This window comes from Giraffa tippelskirchi, chromosome 4 (genome assembly GCF_054371585.1).
Source record: "Giraffa tippelskirchi isolate mGirTip1 chromosome 4, T2T-mGirTip1v1.2.pri, whole genome shotgun sequence".
NCBI lineage: Eukaryota > Metazoa > Chordata > Mammalia > Artiodactyla > Giraffidae > Giraffa > Giraffa tippelskirchi.
In genome coordinates this window covers 184,005,596-184,033,086 of record NC_137278.1, presented here as the reverse complement: position 1 = coordinate 184,033,086, position 27,491 = coordinate 184,005,596, and the positions used below count along the sequence as shown (strand labels likewise).

The 27,491-nt window shown below is 36.7% G+C and overlaps 1 protein-coding gene, 2 long non-coding RNA genes and 1 other non-coding gene across 5 annotated transcripts in view; 1 reads left to right on the top strand and 3 right to left on the bottom strand.

Moving 5' to 3' along the window:
- Positions 1-27,491, bottom strand: part of LOC145546186 (uncharacterized) — a 238,619-nt gene that overhangs the window by 175,632 nt on the left and 35,496 nt on the right. The window lies entirely within an intron of this gene.
- LOC145546180 (solute carrier organic anion transporter family member 1B3-like) overlaps positions 1-27,491 on the top strand; it is a 70,417-nt gene that overhangs the window by 8,952 nt on the left and 33,974 nt on the right. The window contains exons 1-6 of one of the 2 annotated variants that reach the window (XR_014082623.1): positions 5,052-5,440; positions 16,395-16,536; positions 19,085-19,217; positions 23,264-23,385; positions 24,472-24,618; positions 24,812-24,910. Coding sequence is in view for 1 of the 2 variants with exons in the window: in XM_081592263.1 (XP_081448389.1) it covers positions 16,395-16,536; positions 19,085-19,217; positions 23,264-23,385; positions 24,472-24,618; positions 24,812-24,910 (643 nt within the window). In the remaining variant the exon portion in view is untranslated. Of the gene's footprint in view, positions 1-5,051; positions 5,441-16,394; positions 16,537-19,084; positions 19,218-23,263; positions 23,386-24,471; positions 24,619-24,811; positions 24,911-27,491 lie in introns of those variants that run through there. The other variant, XM_081592263.1, reaches the window with a different exon arrangement.
- Positions 890-26,919, bottom strand: LOC145546189 (uncharacterized). The gene is made up of 2 exons (XR_014082632.1): positions 25,416-26,919; positions 890-2,492 (listed from the first exon to the last, which is right to left on the bottom strand). It is a non-coding gene; the product is annotated as an uncharacterized LOC145546189 (long non-coding RNA).
- LOC145504017 (U6 spliceosomal RNA) lies at positions 9,508-9,614 on the bottom strand. The gene has a single exon (XR_014052010.1). It is a non-coding gene; the product is annotated as a U6 spliceosomal RNA (small nuclear RNA).

Below are 27,491 nucleotides of genomic sequence, written 5' to 3'. Positions count from 1 at the left end.
TTGAAATAGCTCAACTGGAATCGTATCACCTCCACTAGTTTTGTTTCTAGTGATGCTTCTTAAGGCCTGTTTGGTTTTGGATTCCAGGATGTCTGGCTCTAGGTGAGTGATCACACCATTGTGGTTATCTGGGTCATGAAGATCTTTTTGGTATAGTTCTTCTGTGTATTCTTGCCACCTTTTCTTAATATCTTCTGCTTCTGTTAGGTCCATAACATTTCTGTCCTTTATTGTGCCCAACTTTGCATGAAATGTTCCCTTGGTATCTCCAATTTTCTTGAAGTGATCTCTAGCCTTTCCTGTTCTATTGTTTTCCTCTATTTCTTTGCATTGATCACTGAGGAAGGCTTTCTTATCTCTCCTTGCTATTCTTTGGAACCCTATATTCAAGTGAGTATATCTTTCCTTTTCTCCTTTGCCTCTTGCTTCTCTTCTTTTCTCAGCTATTTGTAAGGCCTCCTCAGACAACCATTTTGCCTTTTTGCTTTTTTGTGGGGAGGTATGGTCTTGATCTCTGCCTCCTGTACAATGTCACGAACCTCCATCCATAATGTTTCATACAATGCCTTAGTGTGGCACATTACATATATATTATTAAATTATTTATTTATAATTTTTTCCTCCCAGCATTCATATGTATTTAAATAATTAAGGGAATAGCTTATGCCAAAAGAAGTTCAAAGTTTCATAAAGCGCTTTAAAACTGATAAGCACTAAAACTAATCACATAGGCAACAACCAGTATATTACCAAAAGCTCTGGATTATGACAATGAACACGTAAAATCTGGCTGAAATTAATCAAACCAAAATGCATGGATAAAAAAGAAATTTAAAATGATAAAATCTGTAAAAAAAAAAAAAAAAAGAAAGGAATTAACCACAAGATAGTTTTCCAAATTGAAGTTTAAAAGACAATACAATTGCTTATAATTAGTACATAATAGAAAAGAGAAGAAATACATCAAATATCAAAAAACTTTTAAGTGATTTTCACAATGTATTAAAATTACATAAAGCAAAATTCAATCAAAGAGATCAAAATCGAAGACATCAAGCACATTAGAAAGACATCAAAATATTTTTTAAAACATAAGGTTAATATTTAATAAAAATTAAGTCTTTGGGCTAGGTATTAGATAGTGAAGTGACAGTCACTCATTTGTGTCGGACTCTTTGCGACCCCATGGACTATACAGTCCACGGAATTCTCCAGGCCAGAATACTGGCCTTTCCCTTCTCCAGGAGATCTTCCCAACCCAGGTCTCCCGCATTGCAGGCAGATTTTTTACCAGCTGAACCACAAGGGAAGCCCAAGAATACTGGAGTGGGTAGCATATCCCTTCTCCAGCAGATCTTTCCGTCCCAGAAATTGAACTGGGGTCCTCCTGCATTGCAGGTGGATTCTTTACCAACTGAGCTATGAGGGAAGCCCAGATATTAGATAAGCACTTTATAATATTTTTCACTCTATAATATACATGATTCTAACTTCGTTATGATATGTTTTACAGAAGTGGTAGGAATGGCTTTGGCATTTAACATTCTTCTTCCATTAGTGCAAAAAAATATATATTTATTTGCAGAGTGTGAATGGAGCAAAGTTTTAAAAACAAGTCATATTAATAAAAAGAAAAAACAGGATAAATCTATAATGGCCTTGCAATTTACATACATTTGGTGCATTGACAAACATTCACAAACATATCCATGAGCTCATGAACATTTTTTCCTTTGAACCTTACAATGACCCTATAAAATAAATAAGCTAACTATTTTGTATTATCTTTTAATGGATTAGGAAACTGAAGTTCAGTGAACTGTGTAATTTTTTCATCTTTGTTGGGTTAGGAAATTAAAAACAAGACAACTGGATCTAGATCTTATGATTGCAAAATACGTTCTTTTTTCTTGCATCACATGCATACCAGGTAATCCATAAATAATTTTCTACCTTTGCTAAGAAGGAAACAAAGTAGTGGGTAGGGGATATCAGAAGAAAGAAGAGGGAATTATGAGATATAAAGTCCATATACAAAATAAAGTCAGGGTTAAAAAAATAGATACAGTATATCAAGAACTTAGTTTTTCTGAAACATACCAACAAATTGTATTCCAATCTTGTTTGGAAGTAGCATATTTAATCAATAATACTTCAGGTCAGTTCAGTTCAGTTCAGTTGTTCAGTTGCGTCCGACTCTGTGACCCCATGGACTGCAGCACCCCAGGCTTCCCTGTCCATTACCAACCTCTGAAGCTTGCTCAAACTCATGTCCATTGAGTCGGTGATGCCATCCAGTCATCTAATCCTCTGTCATCCCCTTCTCCTCCTGCCTTCAATCTTTCCCAGCCTCACGGTCTTTTCTAATGAGTCAGTTCTTTGCATCAAGTGGCCAAAGTATTGGAGCTTCAACTTCAGCATCTGTCCTTCCAATGAATATTCAGGACTGATTTCCTTTAGGATTGACTGGTTTGATCTCCTTGAGGTCCAAGCTGCATTTAAAAATTAGACTAAACTTTATGGAAATTGAGATCTAATAATAATGTCATTCACTAAGCATTCTAGCTAGGAATTCTTCTAAGAAATTATACAATTTAAAGATGAGAAGAAAAAAACAAATTTGTCTCAATAATACAAATAGTAGTTATTTGAGATTATGTGTGTACTCATTTGTTCAGTTGTGTCCAACTCTTCACAACCCATGGACCAAAGCCGACCAGACTCCTTTATCCATGGAATTCTCCAGGCAAGAATACTGGAGCAAGCTGCCATTTCCTCCTCCAGGGGAGCTTGCTGACCCAAGGATCAAACCTGCATCTCCTGTGTCTCCCACATTGCAGCCAGATTCTTTACCACTGAGCCATTGGGGAAGCCCAATTTTAGATTACAAATATTCTGAAAATAAGACTAATTGGGTGACATCAAAATCATGGTTAAGTAAGAGTCTCCCTTTTTCCATCCCCTTAAATCTGCAACCAGTAGAACATCCACAGCCTAGAAAAGCTGACTCTGTACAACACACCAGGATGCCAGAGCATCCCTGCATCTGCACATCCAAAGTAGAGTGGGCTGGGATGCCCAGAAGAGGCGGAACTGGGGGACAGCAGAGGCAGTTCCTATGACCCCAGACCCCCATTTATGGCTGCTGACCCAACAGCCTCAGGGCAAGCAGTGCACATATCTCCAGGCTCTCAGGCACAGCAATGCCCAAATCCATAGGAAACTGGGCAGTGACGGCAACAGGGTCTGTGATGATTTCCTCTAGTCTGGGAGGTGCCTACAACTCTGAGCCAGACCTCCCACCCACAGTAGGTGCCCCCGTGAATCTGATAACTCTGAACACAGCAGAGGCACTTGAAAACCTAGCTTCCAGTCTATGCTTTCCCTCTGTCTGTGGTGAAGAAGTCTTTCTGGTGAAGGAGATCCTGCCATTCCAGTGACCTACGTGGTGACACTGACAGCAGCAAGGCATCAACAATCTCAGAGTCACAAGAAGGTGACAGTTTTCTTAAAGTGATAGAGTATAGTGATCTGATAGAGAATCCAAAATAGCTGTCATGAAGAAACTGAATGAGTTACAAGAAAACTCAGAAAGGCAATTCAATAAGCTCAGAAATGAAATTAATGAACAGAAGGGATACTTTACTAAAAAAGATCAAAATTCTCAACAAAAAAAAAAAGAGAGAAAGGGCAATTCTGGAACTGGAAAACTCAATAAACAAAATGAAGAATGCATTAGTAAGCACTAAAAATAGAGCAGATAATATGAGAGAGAATTAGCAAGCTCAAAGGTGGAAATCTAGAAATGATGTAGATAAAAGAGAAGAGATAATTAAGACATAACAAAATGAGGAAATTCTTTGAGAAATATCTGACTCTTTTATGAAGGGAAATATTAGCATGATGGGTATCCCAGAAGAAGAGAGGGAAAAGGAAACAGAGCCTATTTAAAGAAATAATAGCTGAGAACTTCCCAAATGTAGGGCAGAAATTGGAAGTGCAATGAAAAATATTCATTCTCTATGAAGCTAAGAGAATACCTAATTACCTCAACACAAAAAGATGTTCTCTAAGACACACCATATTAAAACTATCAAAACTCAGTGACAAAAAGACTTTTAAAGGCAATTAGGAAAGAATAGATGGTAACCTACAAAGGAAAGAAGGTTTCTTAAATTACAGAAATTACAGGCCAGGAGAGAGTGGAATGACATTTTCAAAATGAAGAAAAACTGTCAGCCAAAAATATCCTATCTAGCTAATGATAACTTCTAGAAAGTTATCATTCAGATATGAAGGAGAAACTAATAAGAGTTTTCAAGACAAACTACGGCCGAAGGACTTCATCAACACTAGACCTGCCTTATGAGAAACACTGAAACTCTTTTACCAGAAACAAAAAGTCTTCTACCAGAAACAAAAAGTCAAAGGTACATAACACTGAGTAAGGTGATAAATAGAGTCTGAAAATTGCAACTACATAGAATTTTAAACACTTCATTATAGAATAAAGGTTAAAGAAAAAAGCAATACAAATGACCATAGCTCCTTAAATTGATAACAAACTCACAACATAAAAAGGGATAATTTGAGATAACAGAAACATAAAAGATGAAAAGAATGGCACTTATATAGGCAAATGAAGATAAGATGCTATCAGCAGAAAAAGGATTATTTTATCTATGAGATATTTTATACAAACCTCATGGTAACCATGAAACATAAATCTAGAGAAGAGACACAAAACACAAAAAAGAGGAAACATAAAAACCTGATTTAAAAAAAAACTTAGCAAACTAAAATGATTGACAAAAACACAAACACAAAAAGAAAAAAGGGAGATATAGATAAATCAGAAAACAAAAGACAAAAAGACAGTATTAAGTCCTCATTCATCTATAATCACCCTAAAGGTAAATGGATTGAATTCACCAATGCGAAAAAACATAGGGTGGCTTTGTTGTCAACTGACAACAACTGTCAGTTGTTCAGTCACTTAATCATGTCCGACTCTTTGTGACCTCAAGGACTGTGGCATGCCAGGCTTCCTTGTCCTTCACCATCTCCTGGAGCTTACTCAAACTCATGTCCATTGAGCCAGTGATGCCATCCAATCTTCTCATCCTCTGTCATTCGTTCTCCTACTGCCTTCAATCTTTCCCAGCATCGGGTCTTTTCTAATGAGTACGCTCTTCGCATCAAGTGGCCAAAGTATTGGAGCTTCATCATCCGTCCTTCCAATGACTATTCAAGATTGATTTCCTTTAGGATTGAATGGTTGGATCTCCTGGAAGTCCAAGGGACTCTCAAGAGTCTTCTCCAACATCACAGCTCAAAAACATCAATTCTGTGTCCAGCCTTCATTATGGTCCAACTCTCACATCCATACATGACTACTGGAAAAACCATAGCTCTGACTAGATGGATCTTTGTCAGCAAAGTAATGTCTCTACTTTTTAATATGATGACTAGATTGGTCATAGTTTTTCTTCCAAGAAGCAAGAGTCTTTTAATTTCATGGCTGCAGTCACCATCTGTATTGATTTTGGAGCCCAAGAAAATAGTCTGTCACTGTTTCCATTGTTTCCCCACCTATTTGCCATGAAGTGATGGGACCAGATGCCATGGTCTTAGTTTTTTGAATGTTGAGTTTTAAGCCAGCTTTTTCACTCTCCTCTTTCACCTTCTTCAAGAGGTTCTTTAGTTTCTCTTCATTTTCTGCCATGAGGGTGGTGTCATTCGCGTATCCGAGGTTATTGATATTTCTCCTGGCAATTTTGATTCCAGCTTGTTCTTCATCCAGTCAGATATTTAGCAAGATGTATTTTGCATATAAGTTAAATAAGCAGGGTGACAATATACAGCCTCTAAGTACTCCTTTCCCTATTTGGAACCAGTCCGTTGTTCTATGTCCAGTTTTAACTGTTGCTTCTTGACCTGCATACAGATTTCTCAGGAGGCAGATAAGGTGGTCTGGATGGATTTAAAAATAAAGCCCAACTATATGCTCCTTCCAGGAGACTCGTCTCAGCTCTAAAAACAAACTTGGGCTCAAAGTGAATGGATAACAGATGATACTTCAAGCAACTAGCACATAGAAAAAACAAGTATAGCCATATACATATCAGACAACATGAATTTCAAGCTAAATAAAATAACAAGACACTAAGACAGGCATTATACAATGATAAAGGAGACAACTCATAAAGGAGACATAATAGTGATGAATCCATATGCACCTACAATAGGAGCAACAAAATATATAAAGCAATTATAAAAAGACTTAAAGAGAAGTTGAGAGCAACACAATAATAATGAGACTTTAACACCCTGCTTACATCAATGGATTCATCATCCAGACAAAATACCAACAAAGAAACAGCAGTCTTAAATGAAACATTAGGCAAGAGAATTTGACAGATTTGTTTAGAACATTCCATCAAAATAAAGCAGAATACACATTCTTATCAAGAGCACATGGAACAATCTCAAGGATGAACCACATGTTGGGATACAAAACATTAAATTTAAGAAGACTGCAATCATATCAAACATTTTTTCCCAAATCCAATAGCATTAAACTATAAATCAAAGCTGGATAAATCACAAATATTGGAGAGTAACAATATGCTACTGAACAACTTCAATGAATATTTCAAAGGAAAAAAATTCAGACAGATGAAAATAAAAATATAACATACTAAAATATATGGGATGCAGCAAAAGCTGTATTAAGAGAGAATTTTTTAGCAGTAGAGGTCTACTTTAACAAATAAGATGTATATATATATATATATATATATATATATATATATAAAATCTCACATCTAAAGAAACTGGAAAATGAAGAACAAATGAAGCCCAAAGTCAGTAGAAGGAATGAAATAATAAATATCAGAGCTGAAATAAATGAATCAGACTCGAAAAGACAATAGAAGAGATCAATGAATCTAAATGCTTGTCTTTTGAAAAGATAAACAAATTGACAAACCTTTAGCTCAACTCACTATTAAAAAAAGAGGGAAAACTGATAAACGCAGAACTGAAGAGGAGAAATAATAACAGATACCCCAGAAATAAAAAGAATTACAAGAGAATGTTATGAACAGCTATTTGCCAACAAATTGGACAATCTAGAAAAAAAATGGACAAATTCTTAGAATCATACAACCTTCCATAACTGAATTGTGGAGAAATATAAATTCTGAACAGACTTATCATTAGTGAAGAGATTAAAATAGTAATCAAGAAAGTCCCAAAAACAGACGTCCAGGAGCAGACAACTTTAAAAAGCAACTCAAAATGGATCAGAATTAAATGTAAGAACTGAAATCATAAAACTAGATGAAAAGATAGGTAATGCACTCTTTGGCATTGGTCTTAGCAATACTTTCTGGATATATCTCCTCAGGCAAGGGAAGCAAAAGCAAAAATAAAAAACAAAAGATCTTCTGCACAGTACAGGACACCATCAAAAAAAAAAAGAAAAGGCAACCTACTGAATGAGAGAAGATATTTGCAAATCATATGTCAGATAAGGTGTTAATATCCAAAATATATTAAACAACTCACAGAACTTAACAACAACAACAAAAAAATCAACCTCATTTAAAAAAAAATAGGCAGAGGAACTGAAATGCATTTTTCCAAAGAAGACATATGATGGCCTTTGAAAGGCCATGCATACATAGATACAGAAAGGTACATTGAAAGATGTTCAACATCATTAATTATTTGGGGAATGCAAATCAAAACCATAATGAGATATCACCTTACACCTGTCAGAATCTATATCATTAAGAAAAAAAAATAAGCCAAATGAGAGTAATAAGGATGTGATTTAGGATGATAAGGAGATGAAGGAAAAGTATGTGAGTATATCAGATCCAAGAATTGTTTGCTTTTCCTGTGTGAAATACTTGCATTTCAATTACAGTTCTGCTACATTTTTATCTTTACTCCTCTGGTTAAATAACTTAGCATCTCTAAACTTTATTATTCTTATTCTGAAGACAGAAATGCATGACAGGCAAGGATTTTGTGAGCATTAGAAATAATAATTGTAGAATACCTGGTATACATCCTAGCAAATATCAGCTTCCAGATAATAACATAAATTGTTTTCATGTCCTTCCTGCATTAATTGGAAAAAGAAATATCTAGTGAATGAGGAGAAACTAAGTTTTCTGTAGGGTGTCAGATGCAAACCTTCATCTTTATCTCTGCTCTCAAACATTTTTTAAAGGATATATTGACTGTTTACAGTTTCTGTTTAAGAAAATTTGGATGTATACTAATATTTATGTCATAGGAAAGCACAAAGAGAGTACACATATATCTATTCAGAAGATGCGGTATAAATTCGCATCTTTATTATGCATATTATTTTGGATAGTGCATTTTTCTCATTTTTATAGCTTCTTTTCAGTTTTTTTGTGTGTGAAATGTTCTGTTTCTTTTCCTTTGTTTTTGACATACTTTCCTCTACATCAGAGTGCCCAGTTAGATTAGTTGCTTTAAAATTCTTGTCTAGCAATACTAACATATGTGTTAGTTACTAACATAATCTAAGGGTTGGACTTGGTTGATTGTTCATTTTCTTGAGAATTGGCTACATTTTCCTGGCTCTTCATGTGTTCATTATTTTAGACATTGTTGTATTCTTCCAAAGTTTGTTGATATTTTTTATTTGTGTTACAAGGCAATTAAGTTTGTTGACCTGAAATTGCAATCTCTATCTCTTAGGAAATAGTTCAAATCTCAGTTCAATTACTTTATCCTTAGCTGGGCTAGTTTAAATTGTTCAGAGGTCAAATATTTGGACAGTTTACATACAGAATTTAAGGCCCCCATTCTCTGGATCTCTCCTTTATGAGATTCTCCCTTTAATTTATTTTTCAGATTAAACCAACATTTATTGCAAAAATACAAGCAGGTTTTCTGATCCAAGTGCTTTGGCTCCTCTGATGCAAGGGTATATTTAGATAAAAAATTGAGAGTTTAAGATAATCCAATTCCAATCATATGTGTATACATATACATTTCTAAAATTTATGTTTATATGCTGAGTCTTCATTGCCGCATGGGTTTTTCTCTAGTTGCAGTGAGTGGAGACTACTTTCTAGTTCTGTTCGTGGGCTTCTCATTACAATGGTTTTTCTCGTTGTGTAGCACGAGCTCTGGGGTGCACGGGCTTCAGTAGCTGCAGCACTTGGGCTCAGTAGTTGTGGCTCCTAAACTCTAAAGCACGGCCTCAGTAGTTACAGCACATGGGCTTAGTTGTTGTAAAGCATGTGGGATCCTCTTGGACAGAGGATCAAATCTGTGTCTCCTGCATTGGCAGACAGATTCTTTTACCATTGAGCCACCAGGGAAGCCCCTACATTTACATTTTGATCAGAACATTACACTGACGACCTACAGATTTTTTTTTTTGCAGGCAAAATGTTAATTTACTCTTGTCTATCCACATTTTAATATATTTCATGGTCTTTAAGAAGTATCATAAAAAATATGGAACACTTCACAAACCTGCATGTCATCCTTGCACAGGGACCATACTTATCTTCTCTGTATTGTTCCAAATTTAGTATATGTGCTGCCAAAGCAAACACTCTCCCCTAAATTTTAATCTAAACTCTTTTTTCTCATTCTTCAGGTCAAAAGTACTGTGAGTTTTCTAAAAGAATCTTAACTTTTCTGAATAATGCTAACTGTGGCCTCACCTTAAAGCCATAAGAAAAAGAAACTAACCTTAGATGTCTCCTTTTAAGTGTCTCCTTTTAAGTGTCAAGTCCTCTCCAGAATCTGACAGCTTTTTTGGCTCTCCCATGTTTTGGGGTGTTTTTTGTTTTCCCCTAAGACTTTACAGGATCAGTCCAGTGGAAACTTATTCAGCTACACTGGAGAACTAAATGTTTAAAAATCACCCTCAGCCTGCTGAAGGTACTTAAGAAGAATATTGTAAAAAAATAAGATTTGATTCATGGAAATGTAAACAAATCTTGGTTTTTACTGAGGAAAAAAAAAAGAGAGTTATGGAAAAGTTAGGATGCAGTGGGGCAGGAATAAGCCGTTATATTGTAACAACCCTGAATGTGGATTAACTGTACAGTTATCCACTGGTAAATCTCAAAACTGCTTCCAGACAAAACTCTCTCTTGAGCACCAAATCTGCCTTACCTGTGTCTATCAGGTAGAAGTTTATTTTTAGACATCTCAAATTTGATTTGTGAAGAGATGGTTTCATTGTCTTCCCTAAGACTTCTTCTTTTTCTCATCCCAAATAATAGTATTACTAAATAAAATGAAGCAAACTATAAAACAAAATCAGAATACTTATATTCCGTTATTCCCATATTTTATTGGTTCTCCTCTTAAACTTCTCCTAAGCATGTCTATAACCTTCTGTTCCCCTCTTCCCATCTCTGCTCATCTTTCTTTCTGAAATCAGCTTCCTAACTAATTTCTTTGCCATAAATTCATCTTTCTCATGACTACAGAATTAGCCCTCTAAAATTTAATTTCCTTAGGTCACATTTAAAAATGCAGATTGATCTCCCAACGGTTGGCATATTTCTATCCTTATATTTCACCCACAGATATTCTTTATGTTTTGCAAATGATCTGTGTTCTTCCACTACTCTGGGCTTTCTGTGAGTTTCCTATTTTGTTTAAAATGTTTATTTCTTTTTCGGTTTCTAAGCTTCTTTTATTCCCTAAAAACTTCGTTCAAATGTTACCACATCTATAGGAACTTTGATCTTTTCAGACAGAATTACCCACTTCCCTGTGTACTCATACATTTATAAATGTATAGCAATTGCAGTACTCATTACATTATTATACTGGCATTATTTGTTTATTGGGCCAGGGAAACATTAATTCTTTGGGGGTATTTATTATGTCTTAATCGTTTTTACTTCCCATCTTACTCTAAGTCTTTTTCCAACTCCAAGGCTTAGTGGAGTTAATTACCATACTGTAGTTGCTCAACAAATGTTTGCTGAGTAAATGAATTGAGGTTCAAATGAGTTTATGTTGTTGATTATGGCTGTACACATGGCAATGTGGAAACTTGGAACTGCCTTCTGATCTTAATTCTAGAGCTCTTGCCATAATAAACAAACGACTGACCTGCTGGTCAGTCCTGACTATTGAAGGTAAATACAGACTTTACCTTTTATCTCAGTGCTAGTTGTGTCTTTCTGCCTGTGATATTTTAAAATGTATTTGATAATTGTGGATATTTGTATCTCTGTCCTGAAATCTCTCAATCTTAAATTCTCTATCCTCATGGCATCAGTCTTTTAATATTTTTCATTGAAGAAATTAGTTTTTTATTATCTAATTATTTATGTTCTAAGAAAACCGCCATACCATTCTTTCTCTGAACTTCAGCCCCACATTAGGAACACGGCTAAAATGCTCAAAGCTCAGGTTATAGATAGAATAAAAGAAAGCACATTTATAAATCTATCTACAGTAACTCATTCCATATCCTTCTAAAATCCCAGTTTATGAAGAATCCTATTGTAGCCCTTGTGTTTGCATCTGTTACTCTTTTCTTCTTTGTAAAACCAACTTAGAATTATACCGTGCGAATTTTGATTTTATTGAATCTCTCTTTTGTTTTGAGCTAATTTTCCTTTTAGGATTGAAAATATGGACATTGCAAAACCTTTTTCAGAACTTTTAGAAAGCTGCTCTTATATAGGACAAGTTTTACTTCTGGTCACACTTGTATCTGCTTTAATGAGATAATGTCCTGTTACTTTCTGAAACCCCCTCCTCTTTGATTGTACCAATTAGAGCTTTGATGATCAGGACTTAGATAAGAGTGCCTCAGTATTTCTTTAATAATCAATAAATCATTTTTTCAGTGTGCTCATTACTGATTCTGCAGCAACTCAAATAGTACCTGACAAAAAATGTGTTTGGCTAGGTGATCAGAGTTCTATTTTTAACTGAATGAATTTATAGCCCAAAGCTAAGTGATGATAGCTCACAGTGATAATAAAATCAAACATTTATCAATGCTTATTATGTGCCAAAAATTTTATGTATATTATTTTAATTAATCTTCATAACAATTTTACTGGAATTATCTCCATCTAAAAGCTGAAAATCTAAAAAATGAGAGGTTTCACTGCATGTAAACTCTATACCATATTTATAACCAAGGAACAACAATTTATTCAACAAACAAAAACCATTTATGGAGTACATACTCATAATGTGTCAGGCATCTGAGTTTGATAAAAAGCCTGATAACATTTTTTTCCATTTATTAGAGAAGGAAAGGTAGAACTTGACTTCCAGTTCAATACAGCACACTGCGAATAATAAGGCTGAAGCCATGTCCTCCCCGCTCCGACTTTAATAAAAATGTAAAAGATATTAAAAGCAACTTGTGGATGTGCTAGAAAACAAGAAGAGATACATTCTGTAAATCAGAAACTATGAGTTTTCAGAAAACTAAGAAGGAAAAAGAATTAGGCTAAAGAAAGAAATCACAGTCTAATACAAGTGCAGGAGAAGAAAGCTGAAAAAACACGGATGTGACTCCGAGGGTGCTTCAACGGCAAAAGCCATTGATCATGGGATCAAGACAGGTCCCAGAGACAAGCAGCAGGCATCTGGATAGTCACTCACTCAGTCGGAGAAAACATGCCTCTTTTCTTGTTTAACATTTCACCTGATTGTCAAATTACCCTCCCACCCCAACTTAGTTCAAGCAGCAAGCTGCAGAGGCATCTACCCTGGGCAGGAAAAGTGAGTGTGGGTGGATGCCTGGGCATATGGAGCAGAACAGTGTCTCTAGTGGCTGGTGACACCAATGGAGAAGTGAAGGGCCCACATGCAGATTAACTACTGACTTGTTTTAGTCACTACAACATGCCTGGCTCTTTTGCGACCCTGTGGACTGTAGTCCACCAGCCTTCTCTGTCCCTTCAATGCTGAAACAGGTTGCCATTTCTTTCTCTGGGAGATCTTTTTGACCCAGGGATCAAACCTGGGTCTCCTACATTTGCAGGCTGATTCTTTACTGCTGAGCAACTCTGCTGCCAAAGACTGCTGCCTCTCTATCCCAGAAAGGCTTCACAAAGATTGAATATTCAAAGACAAGGACAGGGAGCTTCCATATGTAAAAGAAAGTAGGCAGGCAAGAATCACCAGATATTTTATTTACTTCACCACTCTTGAAAAGAGGCAACAACTTAATAAATTAAAAAATTCACCTATGGCTGTACACACACACACACACGGGCGTGCGTGCACACACACACACATAAGTGTGTATATGTATACATACATATCTATAAGATTTATTTATTTATAGTTATACATATATATTTATAAAAAGAACAGAACTTTAAAATTAATAAAGGGTAGGGGAGAGGAGTGGAGGAGGAAATGCTTACCAGGAAGTTCTACATCTGTATAAATTTCATATATCATGGGAGGACAAAAGTGAAGAGAAGTTACAGGGGAAAAAAAATGAACCTATGTAGTAACATACCTCTATCCATCAGCCACAGTGACAGTTTGAACATATCCAGCAGGACATGTTACTTCTCTCAGTAGAAGGCTACCCACATTTTTTTAATGGGAAAATACATTTTTTATACTTTTAAAAACATATGATGTTAATTTATTATCTTAACCAACTTTTAAAGGTAACCTCAGTGGTGTTAAGTATATTCGTGTTACTTACAACGATCTCTAGACTTTTTCATTTTGCAACACTGAAATACTCACTAAACACTAATATTCTCTGTTGTCTTTGTCAGGTTTTGGGGACCCATATTTTTACTTTCTACTTTTATGATTTTGGCTACTTTAATACTTCACACGAGTGGAATCTTACAGTATTTGTCCCTTTGTGACTGGCTTACTTCACTTAGCATGTCTTTGAGGCTCAGCCATGTTGTAGCATGTGATAGGATTTCCTTTCTTGTAGCTGTGAAGAGAAGTGAAACGCAAATGAGAAAAGGAAAGATATACCCATTTGAATGCAGAGTTCCAAAGAATAGAAAGGAGAGATAAGAAAGCCTTCCTCAGCCATCAATGCAAAGAACTAGAGGAAAATAATACAATAATACAATGGGAAACACTTGAGATCTCTCCAAGAAAATTAGAGATATCAAGGGATATAATGCAAAGATGGGCTCAATAAAAGACAGAAATGGTAGGGACCTAGCAGAAGCAGAAGATATTAAGAAGAGGTGGCAAGAATACACAGAAGAACTATACAAAAAAGACCTTCATGACCCAGATAATCAAGGTGGTGTGATCACTCACTTAGAGCCAGAATCCTGGAATGTGAAGTCAAGTGTGCCTTAGGAAGCATCACTACAAACAAAGCTAGTGGAGGTGATGAAATTCCAGTTGAGCTATTTCAAATCCCAAAAGACGATGCTGTGAAAGTGCTACACTCAATATCCAGCAAATTTGGAAAACTCAGCAGTGGCCACAGGACTGGAAAAGGTCAATTTTCATTCCAATCCCAAAGAAAGGCAATGCCAAAGAATGCTCAAACTGCTACACAATTGCACTCATCTCACACACTAGTAAAGTAATGCTCAAAATTCTCCAAGCCAGGCTTCAGCAATACATGCACCGTGAACTTCCGGATGTTCAAGCTGGTTTTAGAAAAGGCAGACGAACCAGAGATCAAATTGCCAACATCTGATGGATCATCGAAAAAGCAAGAGAGTACCAGAAAAACATCTATTTCTGCTTCATTGACTGTGCCAAAGCCTTTGACTGTGTGGATCACAATAAACTGTGGAAAAGTCTGAAAGAGATGGGAATACCAGACCACCTAACCTGCCTCTTGAGAAACCTGTATGCAGGTCAGGAAGCAACAGTTAGAACTGGACATGGAACAACAGACTGGTTCCAAATAGGAAAAGGAGTGTGTCAAGGCTGTATATTGTCACCCTGTTTATTTAACTTATATGCAGAGTACATCATGAGAAACGCTGGGCTGGAGGAAGCACAAGCTGGGATCAGGACTTCAGGGAGATATATCAATAACCTCAGATATGCGGATGACACCATCCTTATGGCAGAAAGTGAAGAATAACTAAAGAGCCTCTTGATGAAAGTGAAAGAGGAGAGTGAAAAAGTTGGCTTAAAACTCAGCATTCAGAAAACTAAGATCATCGCATCCAGTCCCTTCACTTCATGGCAAATAGATGGGGAAACAGTGGCTAACTTTATTTTGGGGGGCTCCAAAATCACTACAGATGGTGATTGCAGCCATGAAATTAAAAGACGCTTACTCCTTGGAAGGAAAGTTATGACCAACCTAGACAGCATATTAAAAAGCAGAGACATTACTTTGTCAACAAAGGTCCGTCTAGTCAAGGCTATGGTTTTTCCAGTAGTCACGTATGAATGTGAGAGTTGGACTATAAAGAAAGCTGAGTGCCAAAGAATTGATGCTTTTGAACTGTGGTGTTGGAGAAGTCTCTTGAGAGTCCCTTGGACTGCAAGGAGATCCAACCAGTCCATCCTAAAGGAGATCAGTCCTGGGTGTTCATTGGAAGGAGTGATGTTGAAGCTGAAACTCCAATACTTTGGCCACCTCATGCGAAGAGCTGACTCACTTGAAAAAATCCCGATGCTGGGAAAGATTGAGGGCAGGAGGAGAAGGGGACGACAGAGGATGAGATGGTTGGATGGCATCACCGGCTCAATGGACCTGGGTTTGGGTAGACTCCGGCAGTTGGTGATGGACAGGGAGGCCTGGCGTGCTGCAGTTAATGGGGTAGCAAAGAGTCGGACATGACTGAGCGACTGAAATGAACTGAGAAATGAACCAATGACATTAACTTAAAGAAAAATTCAACTTTGTCTTACTCTAATAATCTGCTGGAGAAGGCAATGGCACCCCACTCCAGTACTCTTGCCTGGAGAATCCCATGGACGGAGGAGCCTAGTGGGCTGCAGTCCATGAGGTCGCTAAGAGTTGGATGACTGAGCGACTTCACTTTCACTTTTCCCTTTCATGCATTGGAGAAGGAAATGGCAACCCACTCCAGTGTTCTTGCCTGGAGAATCCCAGGGACAGCGGAGCCTGGTGGGCTGCCGTCTATGGGGTTGCACAGAGTTGGACACGACTGAAGCGACTTAGCAGCAGTAGCAGCTGCAATAATCTGCTACTGTAATCAAGTTAGAAAATGATGCTTTATGGATATAATGATGTTAATGTTAAAAGGACTAAGAAGTACCAATTGAAATAGAAGAAAGTGAGTACTCTTTTAACACACACATGTACACACACACAATAGTAAGTAAAGAAGAAAGCTTTTTAAATTCTGTATATATATAAGCATTATGTGATCTTATGATTAATCATTTTTCCCTTTCCTGCTTTTCCTTAGATGTTTTTGGCAGCCCTGTCACTCAGCTTTATTTCTAAGGCACTGGGTGCAATCATTATGAAAAGTTCCATCACTCAAATAGAAAGGAGATTTGACATATCATCTTCTACTGTTGGCTTAATTGATGGAAGCTTTGAAATTGGTAAGTTTTATATGCATTTTGATTATTTAGTAATCAGAATTGCAGAGGTGAAAACTGTTCGTATATGCTCTCCACCACTGATCCTTAACCAGAGGTAAGGATCCCCACTCCCCTGCCATGGCAATTTGGCAGTATCTGGAGACATTTTTGGTTGTCATCACTGAGGATTAGGGAATGGTACTGGCATCTAGTGGTGGAGGCCAGAGATGCCTCGAAACATCCCGCAATGCCCAAGACAGCTCCAAAACAAAGAATTACCTAGTCCAAAAGGTCAAAAGTATAGAGGTTAAGCAGCTCTGATTTACACAAGCTCACTGTCTGCAAACTAATATTTTGCAGGGTTTTAACCTTCCTTTTCTCAAGATGCACTAGTGCAAAAAAAGATTGGAGAGAGGAATATGATTCTGATGATTTAAGGAGGGAGGAACAGTTTTGAAGCAATGTTTGTTAGGTTCTACTGTTTGAAAAAAGTAAAAGTGTTAGTCAGTTGTGCCTGACTCTTTGTGACTCCATGGACTGTAGCCCACTAGGCGCCTCTGTCCCTGGAATTCTCCAAGATTACTGGAGTGGGTGGTCATTCCCTTCTCCAGGGGTATCTTTGCAACCCAGGGATCAAACCCAGGTGTGCTGCATTGCAGGCAGATTCTTTACCATCTGAGCCATCATACCCCAATTCCAGGTTCACAAACACACGTCCCCCTGCAGTTTCAAAGCTGTTTAAATGTATTCCTAGAACGTACTACCTGTGAATGTTGACTTCTTTAGCTGTTTTTCCTATAGCTATAGGAAATACCTGTAGTACAAAAATACTTGAGGAAAGATATTTACTCAATTTAATTTTCATTCACCTTTAGAATTCTTTAAATTCCTATTGAGTACCTTTCATGGTCCTAGAAGCCAGAAGTATAAGAAAAGAATAAACCCTGTATGGTATCTGCTCTAAAAGGTCATACATACCACTGACAAAGGAGATAAACGAACAGAGGGTTCAATCCCAGCTTGAGGAACTGGGATCCCACATGGAGCATTGTCATGGTCTTCGTAGACTGGGACCTGGGGAATGGAGTCGATGAGAAGAAGGACGCAGGGGACCCAAGTCTCGAGTGAAACAAGGGTACTTTATTTGCAGAAACTCATGCTTATATATCTTCAATAAAATGATTACTCGGCCATTAACAAGAATGAAATTCCACCAGTTGCAACAAAATGGATAGTCCTAAAAGGTCACTGAAGGGAATCCAAGCAGGTGCTCTTTCCTGTGATCTCAGTCCTGAGAACTGTGTGCAGCTCTGCTCCTTCCTGCTGTCCAGAAGCTGATAAGGAACAGAGAGTCCTTGAGAAACGGCACACAAAGGAAGAAAACAACATACTGGATCCCTTAAAGTTGAATGTCCCCTGACAGAGCAGACATAAATTTTGAGTCCCTTCAAATCACTAAAAAGATGGGGAAAAGGAAAATGGGCAGACTATTTAACAGGATATAGAATTTGGGGTTAAATTGTTTTGGTTTTTTTTTAAGAACATTGAGTATATTGCTTTGTTGTCTTCATTTTAATTTGGATTTCTCCAATACTAGTGAGACTTTATATAATTATTGAGCAATTGAATTACTGAGAAATTGAATTATTTCTCTTATTTTATGAACTGGTTGCTGAATGCCTCTGCCAATTTTCCTCTTTCCCCCTCTTTTTAATTATTTGAAAGGACTCAAAATTTATGTCTGTTGTATAGATTACATACATTTTTCACAAGTATGCTCTTTTTCTTTGGCCATGCCATGATCCATGTGGGATCCCAATTCCTCAACCAGCGATTGAACCCTCTGTCCATTTATCTACTCTTGTCAGTGGTATGTACGTTCTTTTAGAGCAGATACCATACAGTGTTTATTCTTTTCTTATACTTCTGGCTTCTGTACTTAATAGGAATTTAAAGAATGCTAAAAGTGAATGAAAAATGCATTGAGTAGATATCTTTCCTTGAGTAATTTTGTCCATTTTTCTCCATTCCAATACAACCAACTCAACTCCAAATTCTTCATAAAATTTTGCTTCACTGATATCACCAAGTAATTCAAGTACTTTCGCTCTTATCTAAAGTCAAGTCTATTTATTATTAATACCATAAACTGTATAGTGAGTGGCCTAAGGTAAGTGAGTTTTATCCTAATTATATTACCAGACCTTTGAAGAAAGGTACCACGTCTTATGGGCTTCCCAGATGGTGCTAGTAGTAAAGAATTCACCTGGCAATGTAGGAGACCTAAGAAGTACATGTTTGATTCCCGGAAGAGGGCATGGCAACCCACTACAATATTCTTGCCTCAATATTCTGCCTCAGTATTCTTCCATTGAGACAGGAGCCTGGTGGGCTACAGTTATAGGATTGCAAACAGACCGACACAACCGAAGCAACTTAGCATGCACATACTATGTCTTATGCTTTATTTGTATCCATTCTGGGCTTTCTATTCTCTTGGACACAAATGTAGACTCAGTTTCTGTTTGCTATAATGAATCATATAAAAATAATTTTGTTCTCTTTGTAGGAAATTTGCTTGTGATTGTATTTGTGAGTTACTTTGGAGCCAAATTACACAGACCGAAGCTAATTGGAATTGGTTGCATTATTATGGGAACTGGAAGTATTTTGACTGCTTTACCACATTTCTTCATGGGATAGTAAGTGGCTCTATGCTATCAATGATAATTTCCTTGTAAATTAATCATAGAATTTTATTTTTTATTTTTAAATAAGTATTCCCTTTAAGAAGAATGTCCACTAAGCATGTATAGAAATGTTTTATATTTTCTATGTAATAATTAACTCATTGTTTTATCTACTGTGGCTCTCATTGATATTGAAATAGGAATAGCAATAAATCAGGTGCAGTTTCATAGAAAATAAATAAGCTTTTTGTGACTTTTTACTATAACATATATTTTATGTCTCTGCCTACAAGATTTTGATACTATTTAATAAGACTTTATTTACTGACCTCAGGTCCAACTGCTTACCACCCAACAATCAATACCTGAGAGGCAATTGTTGGTAGAAAGGTTAACTTTGCTTTTAATCAGAATGTCAACAATCTGGGGAGAAGATGGACTCCTATCCTCCCAAAATCAATTCCCATAATTCTGTTTAGCCATAAATGTTTTTGAAGGGAAAACAGAAGGCATCTGTTAATCCTTGAGAAAGAGGGTCAAAGTTACCATCCCCCACTGTGGGCAGGCTTGTCAACTTCTTGTGATCTTTCTTTAGACGCTACCTTGTTCACACAGTTTGTTCACTGAAGGGAAAGCTAGGAAAGAGATCTGATCACCTGTTAATTACTCAGTCTTCATTTTTACTTCTTTGATCTACGGAAGGAATAGACAGGTTAGGTAAGATATCGTGTGATCAAAAGATTTGAAAGGTGTGCTTTGGCTGGAGATTGAGTAGCACATGCGGTGCCTGATTTAAAAGTTAGTTACAATGTAGTTTTGCTAAAGTGAAGAGACAAAGGGACCTCCTGCAGAGACCTCTTTCCTGCCAAAAGCTTCTCACAACTTCCCCACTCAACTCACTGTAGTATGGGTTTTCCCACTACCATCTCCACTGAGACTTCTACCTAAGTCTCTATGTAGTTTTAAGTAGAGTCAGATACTGATGACAGAAAACCAAAACTAGTGATGGCTTAAACAAGGTAGGAGCTTATTTTTTACATAAAAAGTTAACGTAGCCAACCTAGGCCTTGACTGGCCTTGACTTCATGGTCTGAGTTGTGGCAATGTTGTTCCTTACAACAGGACAGAAGAAGAGAAGAATAAGAAGAAACAGAACTCCCACAGGCTGAGGCTTAAAAAATATCTTCAGAAGCACAACACTTCTACTGGCTTCAAGCTAGCCAGAACTTTGTTACACCTCACATCTAGATATAAAGTTCTTGGGAAAAGATAGACTTTATTTCAGGCTTCCATTTCCCAGCTGAAGATCCTAGATTCTGTTACCATAGAAAGGGGAGAATAATGGATACTGAGAGTCAATGAGCAGCTTCTGCTAAAGATATAAATTACTTACTCATTATCAGTGCCAACAGCCATGCTTTTTTTGTTACTATGTTAATTACTATATTTGATTTTCATAAGGTCTTTCTTCTTCCTAGTACTGTTCCTTCTTATTTCCATCATCTTACTCCCTCTTGATTTATTTCCTCCTTTTGGCTTCTCCATCATACCCACCCTTTCCTTCTGCTTCTGATGCCATAGGGTCAGTCTTGCCTAAGTTCCCTTACCAATCTTCTTCACTTTACACTCTACATGATCTGTGTCAAGTACATGCATTAAATGCAACTATCACTAAACAGTGAGTTTATCTTATACTCAAGATTTATATAATCAACTGCCTCATGGGTATCTCCAGCCTTATATCCTACAAACATTTTCCACCCATATATTCAGAACTGAATTTATCTCTGTGTCAAAACCAGCTCAGATTTTTCACATTCACTCTTTCAGCAGTGATTCATGTATCCACAGAGGGATTCTAACCAAAGTCAAGGATCTCATCTTAGACTTACTCTTTGCTTCAGCACACATGACCAGTGGTCACCAAATCTTGCTTTTTCTGCCTCCTGTATGTCAAAGTTGTCCCTTTTTTCTTTCCCATCATCTCTGGCCTGGACTTTCTGCATCCCATCTCAACTTCATTGTAACTCACATTCTATACTACAGTATTCATTTTACTTTTTGTAATTTTTATTTTAAAAAATTATTTATTTGATTGCAATGGGCCTTATTGCAGCACATGAGATCTTTAATATTCATTGCAGTATGCAGAATCTTTAGTTGCAGTATGTGAGATCCAGTTCCTTGACCAGGGATCAAACCCAGGCCCCCTACATTGAGAGCTTGGAGTCTTAGCCACTGGATCAGCAAGAAAGTCCTACGGTGTTCATTTTAAAAACAAAAATCTTATTATTTTACTCCTACTTAAAACTCCCAATATCCTAGAGCAATATTTTTCAAAATTCAGATCCTGAAAAACTTGCCAATCAATAAATCAATTCAGATTATTGAGACCAACAATTTTTTAATATGATAGGATAGAATAGACTAGAACAGAATAGAAGAAAACACAGTTATTCTGTGAAACTTTCTTTTTGATTTTATAAATTTGTGTGTGTGTGTGTGTGTGTGTGTGTGTGGATACGTCTGTATTGTGATTGTGATGCAAAATACATTTCTCACTGTTGGTCAAAGTATTGAAAACCTCTTGCCTACAAATTAATATCTAGGTTCATTTGCATATACAGGTAACTCATTGATTTGGCCTTGACTATCTTCCCAGTTTCATTTTATACGGCTTCCCACGGTTGAGGACTGCACTCTAGGTCTAGAGTTTTCCAAATGTGCCATAATAGGTCATACTTTTGTTCATAGTATTTCTACAGCTTTGAGTATTTTTCCTTCTTTGTCTACCTGTTAAACTCCTTTCTATCTTCAAAATTCATCTCCTAAGAAATCCTCATTGTGAAGTTTTCTCTAATCCACACCCTTCTCAATATCCAAGCAAAGTTGATCATCTCTCTTTCCTTTACAACCACTCAGGACCTGACATATTAACCTTTTTGTATCTTTTATCATATATGTTTATCTTAGAGGATGTAAGATATTTTGATAACAAAAGCTGTGTGTTTTATTTCTAGTGATTTGTTGTACATAATGCCTGGCACACAGTAGATTGCCCTTGGAACTCACAGGGTACCTCAGTATTTTTAATTTATATTGTTTATTGAACTATAATGGATGAATTATAATAGTAACAGGTGCATAAAATAGAGATTCATTATTTTTATAGATTAGACTCCATTTACAGTTATAAAATGCTGGCTATATTCTCTGTGCTGTACATCACATCTTAGTATCTTATTTGTTTTGTACCTAGTTGTTTGTACCTCTAATCCCTTTAACCTATTTTCTCTCTCTTCCCCCAATCCTCTTCCCACTGGTAACCATTAACTTGTTGTCTGTATCTGTGAGTCTGTTTCTGTTTTGTTATATATGTTCTTTTTATTTTTTTTAGGTTCCACATATAAGTGAAAACATACAATCTTTGTCTTTCTCTGCCTGACTTATTTTACTAAGCACTATAACTTTACATCCATTCATGTATTTTTAAATAACAACATTTGTACCTATTCTAGATCCATCTCTGTTGTTCTAATTAAGTTCTTCCTTATCAAACTGAAATAGACTAGAACTTTTTAAACTAAGTTTTGAGGAGTCAGGCATATGACTCTGTGTGGTGTGTGTGTCTGTGTGTCCATGAAAGACATTCAGGTAAATTATTGATGGAAAATGCGGGTGAATCAATATGATTGTAAATTAATTTTGAAAGTTTAGATTGTAACCATCTTTGAAGATAATTCAAAGGGATGAATAAATGCACTTAGAAATTTTTTAAAAACTTGAAACCAAGATATTTCATATATTGACCAGAACGTAAGAATTATTAGGATGACAGCAATGTGATAATCCACCTTGCCTGGGGAGTATTGCATGATATTTCTTAGCGAACACTTCTATTTTACTTTTACCTATCACTTCTCCTAACATATAGGCTGGGAAACTGATAAAGAGTATCCTGATAATTTGGAGAAGAGAATGGTACAGTTAAAGGGAAAATTCCCCTGCATTTCTGGGAAAAGTAAAATTATTCAGTAAATATAGTGATGTTCTTACAGTTACAGGTATTCTAAAGACACCACTTTTGATCCATCAGAGAATTCAACATTGAGTTTACCAACTTGTTCTATTAACCAAAATTTGTTACCCAATAGAACATCACTGGAGGTAGTGGGAAAAGGTAAGAATTGAACTCACACTATAGAATATTACTGTCACAAATAAATATTCTAAAATTTAACAATTATATTACATCTATAAAAAACTATTATATTATCTATTAGAAAAGTTTATTAAAAAACAATAGGAAAAACATTTTCATTTTATGTATGTAAGACAAAAATCATTGTTAATATATAAAGAGCTTATAGAAGCAATAAGAAAAAAGGAATATTTTGATATGAAATTGGCAAAGAAAATATGCAACTAATGTAAAAGAAGAGGAAGTGGCATGAATATATTTAAATGTAATTTTACTCTTTACAAAAAATGCAAATTATTGCACAAATTAAAAATTGTTTACCTACTAAAATGCAAATCATTTTTATTATAGTACTAGTTAAAGATTTTGCTACCTATTAGATAGGAAAAAAATTAAAAATAAAAAGAAATGAGGTAGAGGAAAAAGCCACATTTTATGTATTGTAGAGAGTGTATAAATTTCTCTTTTGGAGGTTAATTTTTAAGATGGTAAAGGACAAAAATATGCATATCTGCTTAAATCAGCTATTCTACTTTTATTGATTTATCTTAAAGGAAATAATCTGGAATATAGAGAAGGATTTATTTATCATTATAATCATGGCGTCCCATGGCACTCCACTACTCTTGCCTGGGAAATCCCATGACAGTAGAGCCATGGGATTGCAAAAGAGTCAGACATGACTCAGCAGCTAAAATCAACAAACAAGGAGAGAGATTGATTAAAGAAATGATGAAACTTATTCAGCACACTATGATGCAGTCATTAAAATCCTGCTATAAGAACACAGAGAATATTATGCATATTTTTGTGTTCACTAAAAATGTGAAAGATATAAGCAAACATCAGGAGTGGCTCTCTGTGTGGTGGGATTACAGATCATTTTACTTGTTTTCTTTGTGTTTCTCTATATTGTCAAATTCTGTAATGTGACTATAAATCATTCTTATAATTAGAAAAGAACAAAACACTTTAAATGGAATAATTAAATGGTTACATTAGTTGAGTTTTTAACAGGAATGCTAAGATTAATGTTTAAAATATAGCATTCTCTTGTCTATGTAGGTTTGGGAAAGGATTCTGGGTCATATATGTGGATATATGTTCTAATGGGTAATATGCTTCGTGGAATTGGGGAGACCCCTATTGTACCCTTGGGGATTTCTTACATCGATGATTTTGCTGAAGAAGGACATTCTTCTTTGTATTTAGGTAATGTACAGAAAATAGTAGATTTTATGGTTACTTTCCATGGGTGTAACTTGAGATAACAGTGCTCCTCAACTCATTCTTTCATTTAATGAAAAGTTATTTGGAGAAATATATTGAGTAGTATTACTTTAAAAAATGTAATAAGAACCATATATTATTGGCATTTGATAAAAATGTTTTATAATGTTTTTAGGTAATTTGCTTGCAGTAACAATGATTGGTCCAATCATTGGCTTTGTACTGGTATCTCAGTTTTCTAAAATGTATGTGGATATTGGATTCGTGGATCTGAGTAAGTACTCTCAGAACAAGGTAACAAGATAATGCTTTTGAAGTACATGACAGCATTCTTCCAAATAAGTGAATTCATTCTTTCAGTGGCTTTTTGCAGACTAATCATCCAAAATTACAAACAGGAAATGTGTTAACATCTATAATAAAAATAAAATACATCTCCTATCAGCATCAGGTGGTGCTAGTGGTAAGGAATCTGCCTGCCAGTGCAGGAGATGCAAGAGATGCTGGTTCATTCCTCGGGTCAGGAAGATCCCTTGGAGTAAGAAATGGCAACCCACTCCAGTATTCTTGCCTGGAAAACTCCATAGACAGAGGAGCCTGGAGGGCTGCAGTCCATGGGGTCGCAGAGTCTGACACAATTGAGCACACACATAGCTATCTAACTCAGGCTTTTACAACAAAGCACAAAACAAGAAAATTTAAGAAATTTAAGATGACTTCATCCAAAATAATTGCAAACTAATTGCAGATCTCTCAGTAGGCCTTCTGATGTCACTTACCTGCATTTCTTAGAAAACCCTCTCATCTGCATAGTTTAAAGTCTCTTCTAAAATGTGGCTCGTCTTCAGAGAAGCCTTACTTCACCATCTTCTACTGGCACCAAAAATTAAACACCCCTGTTAATCACCAAGAGCCTGTCTTTACTGTAGTCTTTATCACAATGAGCCACAAATATTTGTACACTGATATGCCATCTCTTTTCAGTTCAGTTCAGTTCAGTCACTCAGTCGTTTCCGACTCTGTGTGACCCCATGATTGCAGCACGCCAGACCTCTCTGTCCATCACCAACTTTCGTAGTCCACCCAAACCCATGTCCATCGAGTCGGTGATGCCATCCAACCATCTCATCCTCTGTCGTCCCCTTCTCCTCCTGCCCCCAATCCTACCCAGCATTAGGGTCTTTTCCAATGAGTCAACTCTTCGCATGAGGTGGCCAAAGTATTGGAGTTTCAGCTTCAACATCAGTCCTTCCAATGAACACCCAGGATTGATCTCTTTTAGGATGGATTGATTGGATCTCCTTGCAGTCCAAGGGACTCTCAAGAGTCTTCTCCAACACCACAGTTCAAAAGCATCAATTCTTCGGCGCTCAGCTTTCTTCACCGTCCAACTCTCACATCCATACATGACCACTGGAAAAACCATAGCATTGACTAGATGGACTTTCATTGGCAAAGTAATGTCTCTGCTTTTAAATATGCTATCTAGGTTGGCCATAACCTTCCTTCCGAGGAGTAAGCGTCTTTTAATTTCATGGCTGCAATCACCTTCAGCAGTGATTTTGGAGCCCAAAAAAATAAAGTCAGCCACTGTTTCCCCATCTATTTCCCATGAAGTGATGGGACCAGATGCCATGATCTTAGTTTTCTGAACATTGAGCTTTAAGCCAACTTTTTCATTCTCCTCTTTCACTTTCATTAAGAGGCTCTTTAGTTCTTCTTCACTTTCTGCCATAAGGGTGGTGTCATCCACATATCTGAGGTTATAGATATTTCTCCTGGCAATCTTGATTCCAGCTTGTGTTTCTTCCAGCCCAGCATTTCTCATGATGTACTCTGCATATAAGTTAAATAAGCAGGGTGACAATATACAGCTTTGACATACTCCTTTTCCTATTTGGAACCAGTCTGTTGTTCCATGTCCAGTTCTAACTGTTGCTTCCTGACCTGCATACAGGTTTCTCAAGAGACAGGTCAAATGGTCTGGTATTCCCATCTCTTTCAGACTTTTCCACAGTTTATTGTGATCCACACAGTCAAAGGCTTTGGCATAGTCAATAAAGCAGAAATAGATGTTTTTCTGGAACTCTCTTGCTTTTTCGATGATCCGGTGGATATTGGCAATTTGATCTCTGGTTCCTCTGCTTTTTCTAAAACGAGCTTGAACAACTGGAAGTTCATGGGTCACGTATTGCTGAAGCCTGGCTTGGAGAATTTTGAGCATTACTTTACTAGCATGTGAGATGAGTGCAATTGTGCAGTAGTTTGAGCATTCTTTGGTATTGCCTTTCTTTGGGATTGGAACAAAAACTGACCTTTTCCAGTCCTGTCGCCACTGTTGAGTTTTCCAAATTTGCTGGCATATCGAGTACAGCACTTTCACAGCATCACCTTTGAGGATTTGAAATAGCTCACCTGGAATTCCATCACCTCCACTAGCTTTGTTCGTAGTGATGCTTTCTAAGGCCCACTTGACTTCGCATTCCAGGATGTCTGGCTCTAGGTGAGTGATCACACCATCGTGATTATCTGGGTCGTGAAGATCTTTTTTGTACAGTTCTTCTGTGTATTCTTGCCACCTCTTCTTAATATCTTCTGCTTCTGTTAGGTCCATAGCATTTCTGTCCTTTATCGAGCTCATCTTTGCATGAAATGTTCCCTTGGTATCTCTAATTTCCTTGAAGAGATCTCTAGTCTTTCCCAATCTGTTGTTCTCCTCTATTTCTTTGCACTGATCACTGAGGAAGTCTTTCTTATCTCTCCTTGCTACTCTCTGGAACTCTGCATTCAGATGGGAGTATCTTTCCTTTTCTCCCTTGCCTTTTGCTTCTCTTCTCTTCCCAGCTATCTGTAAG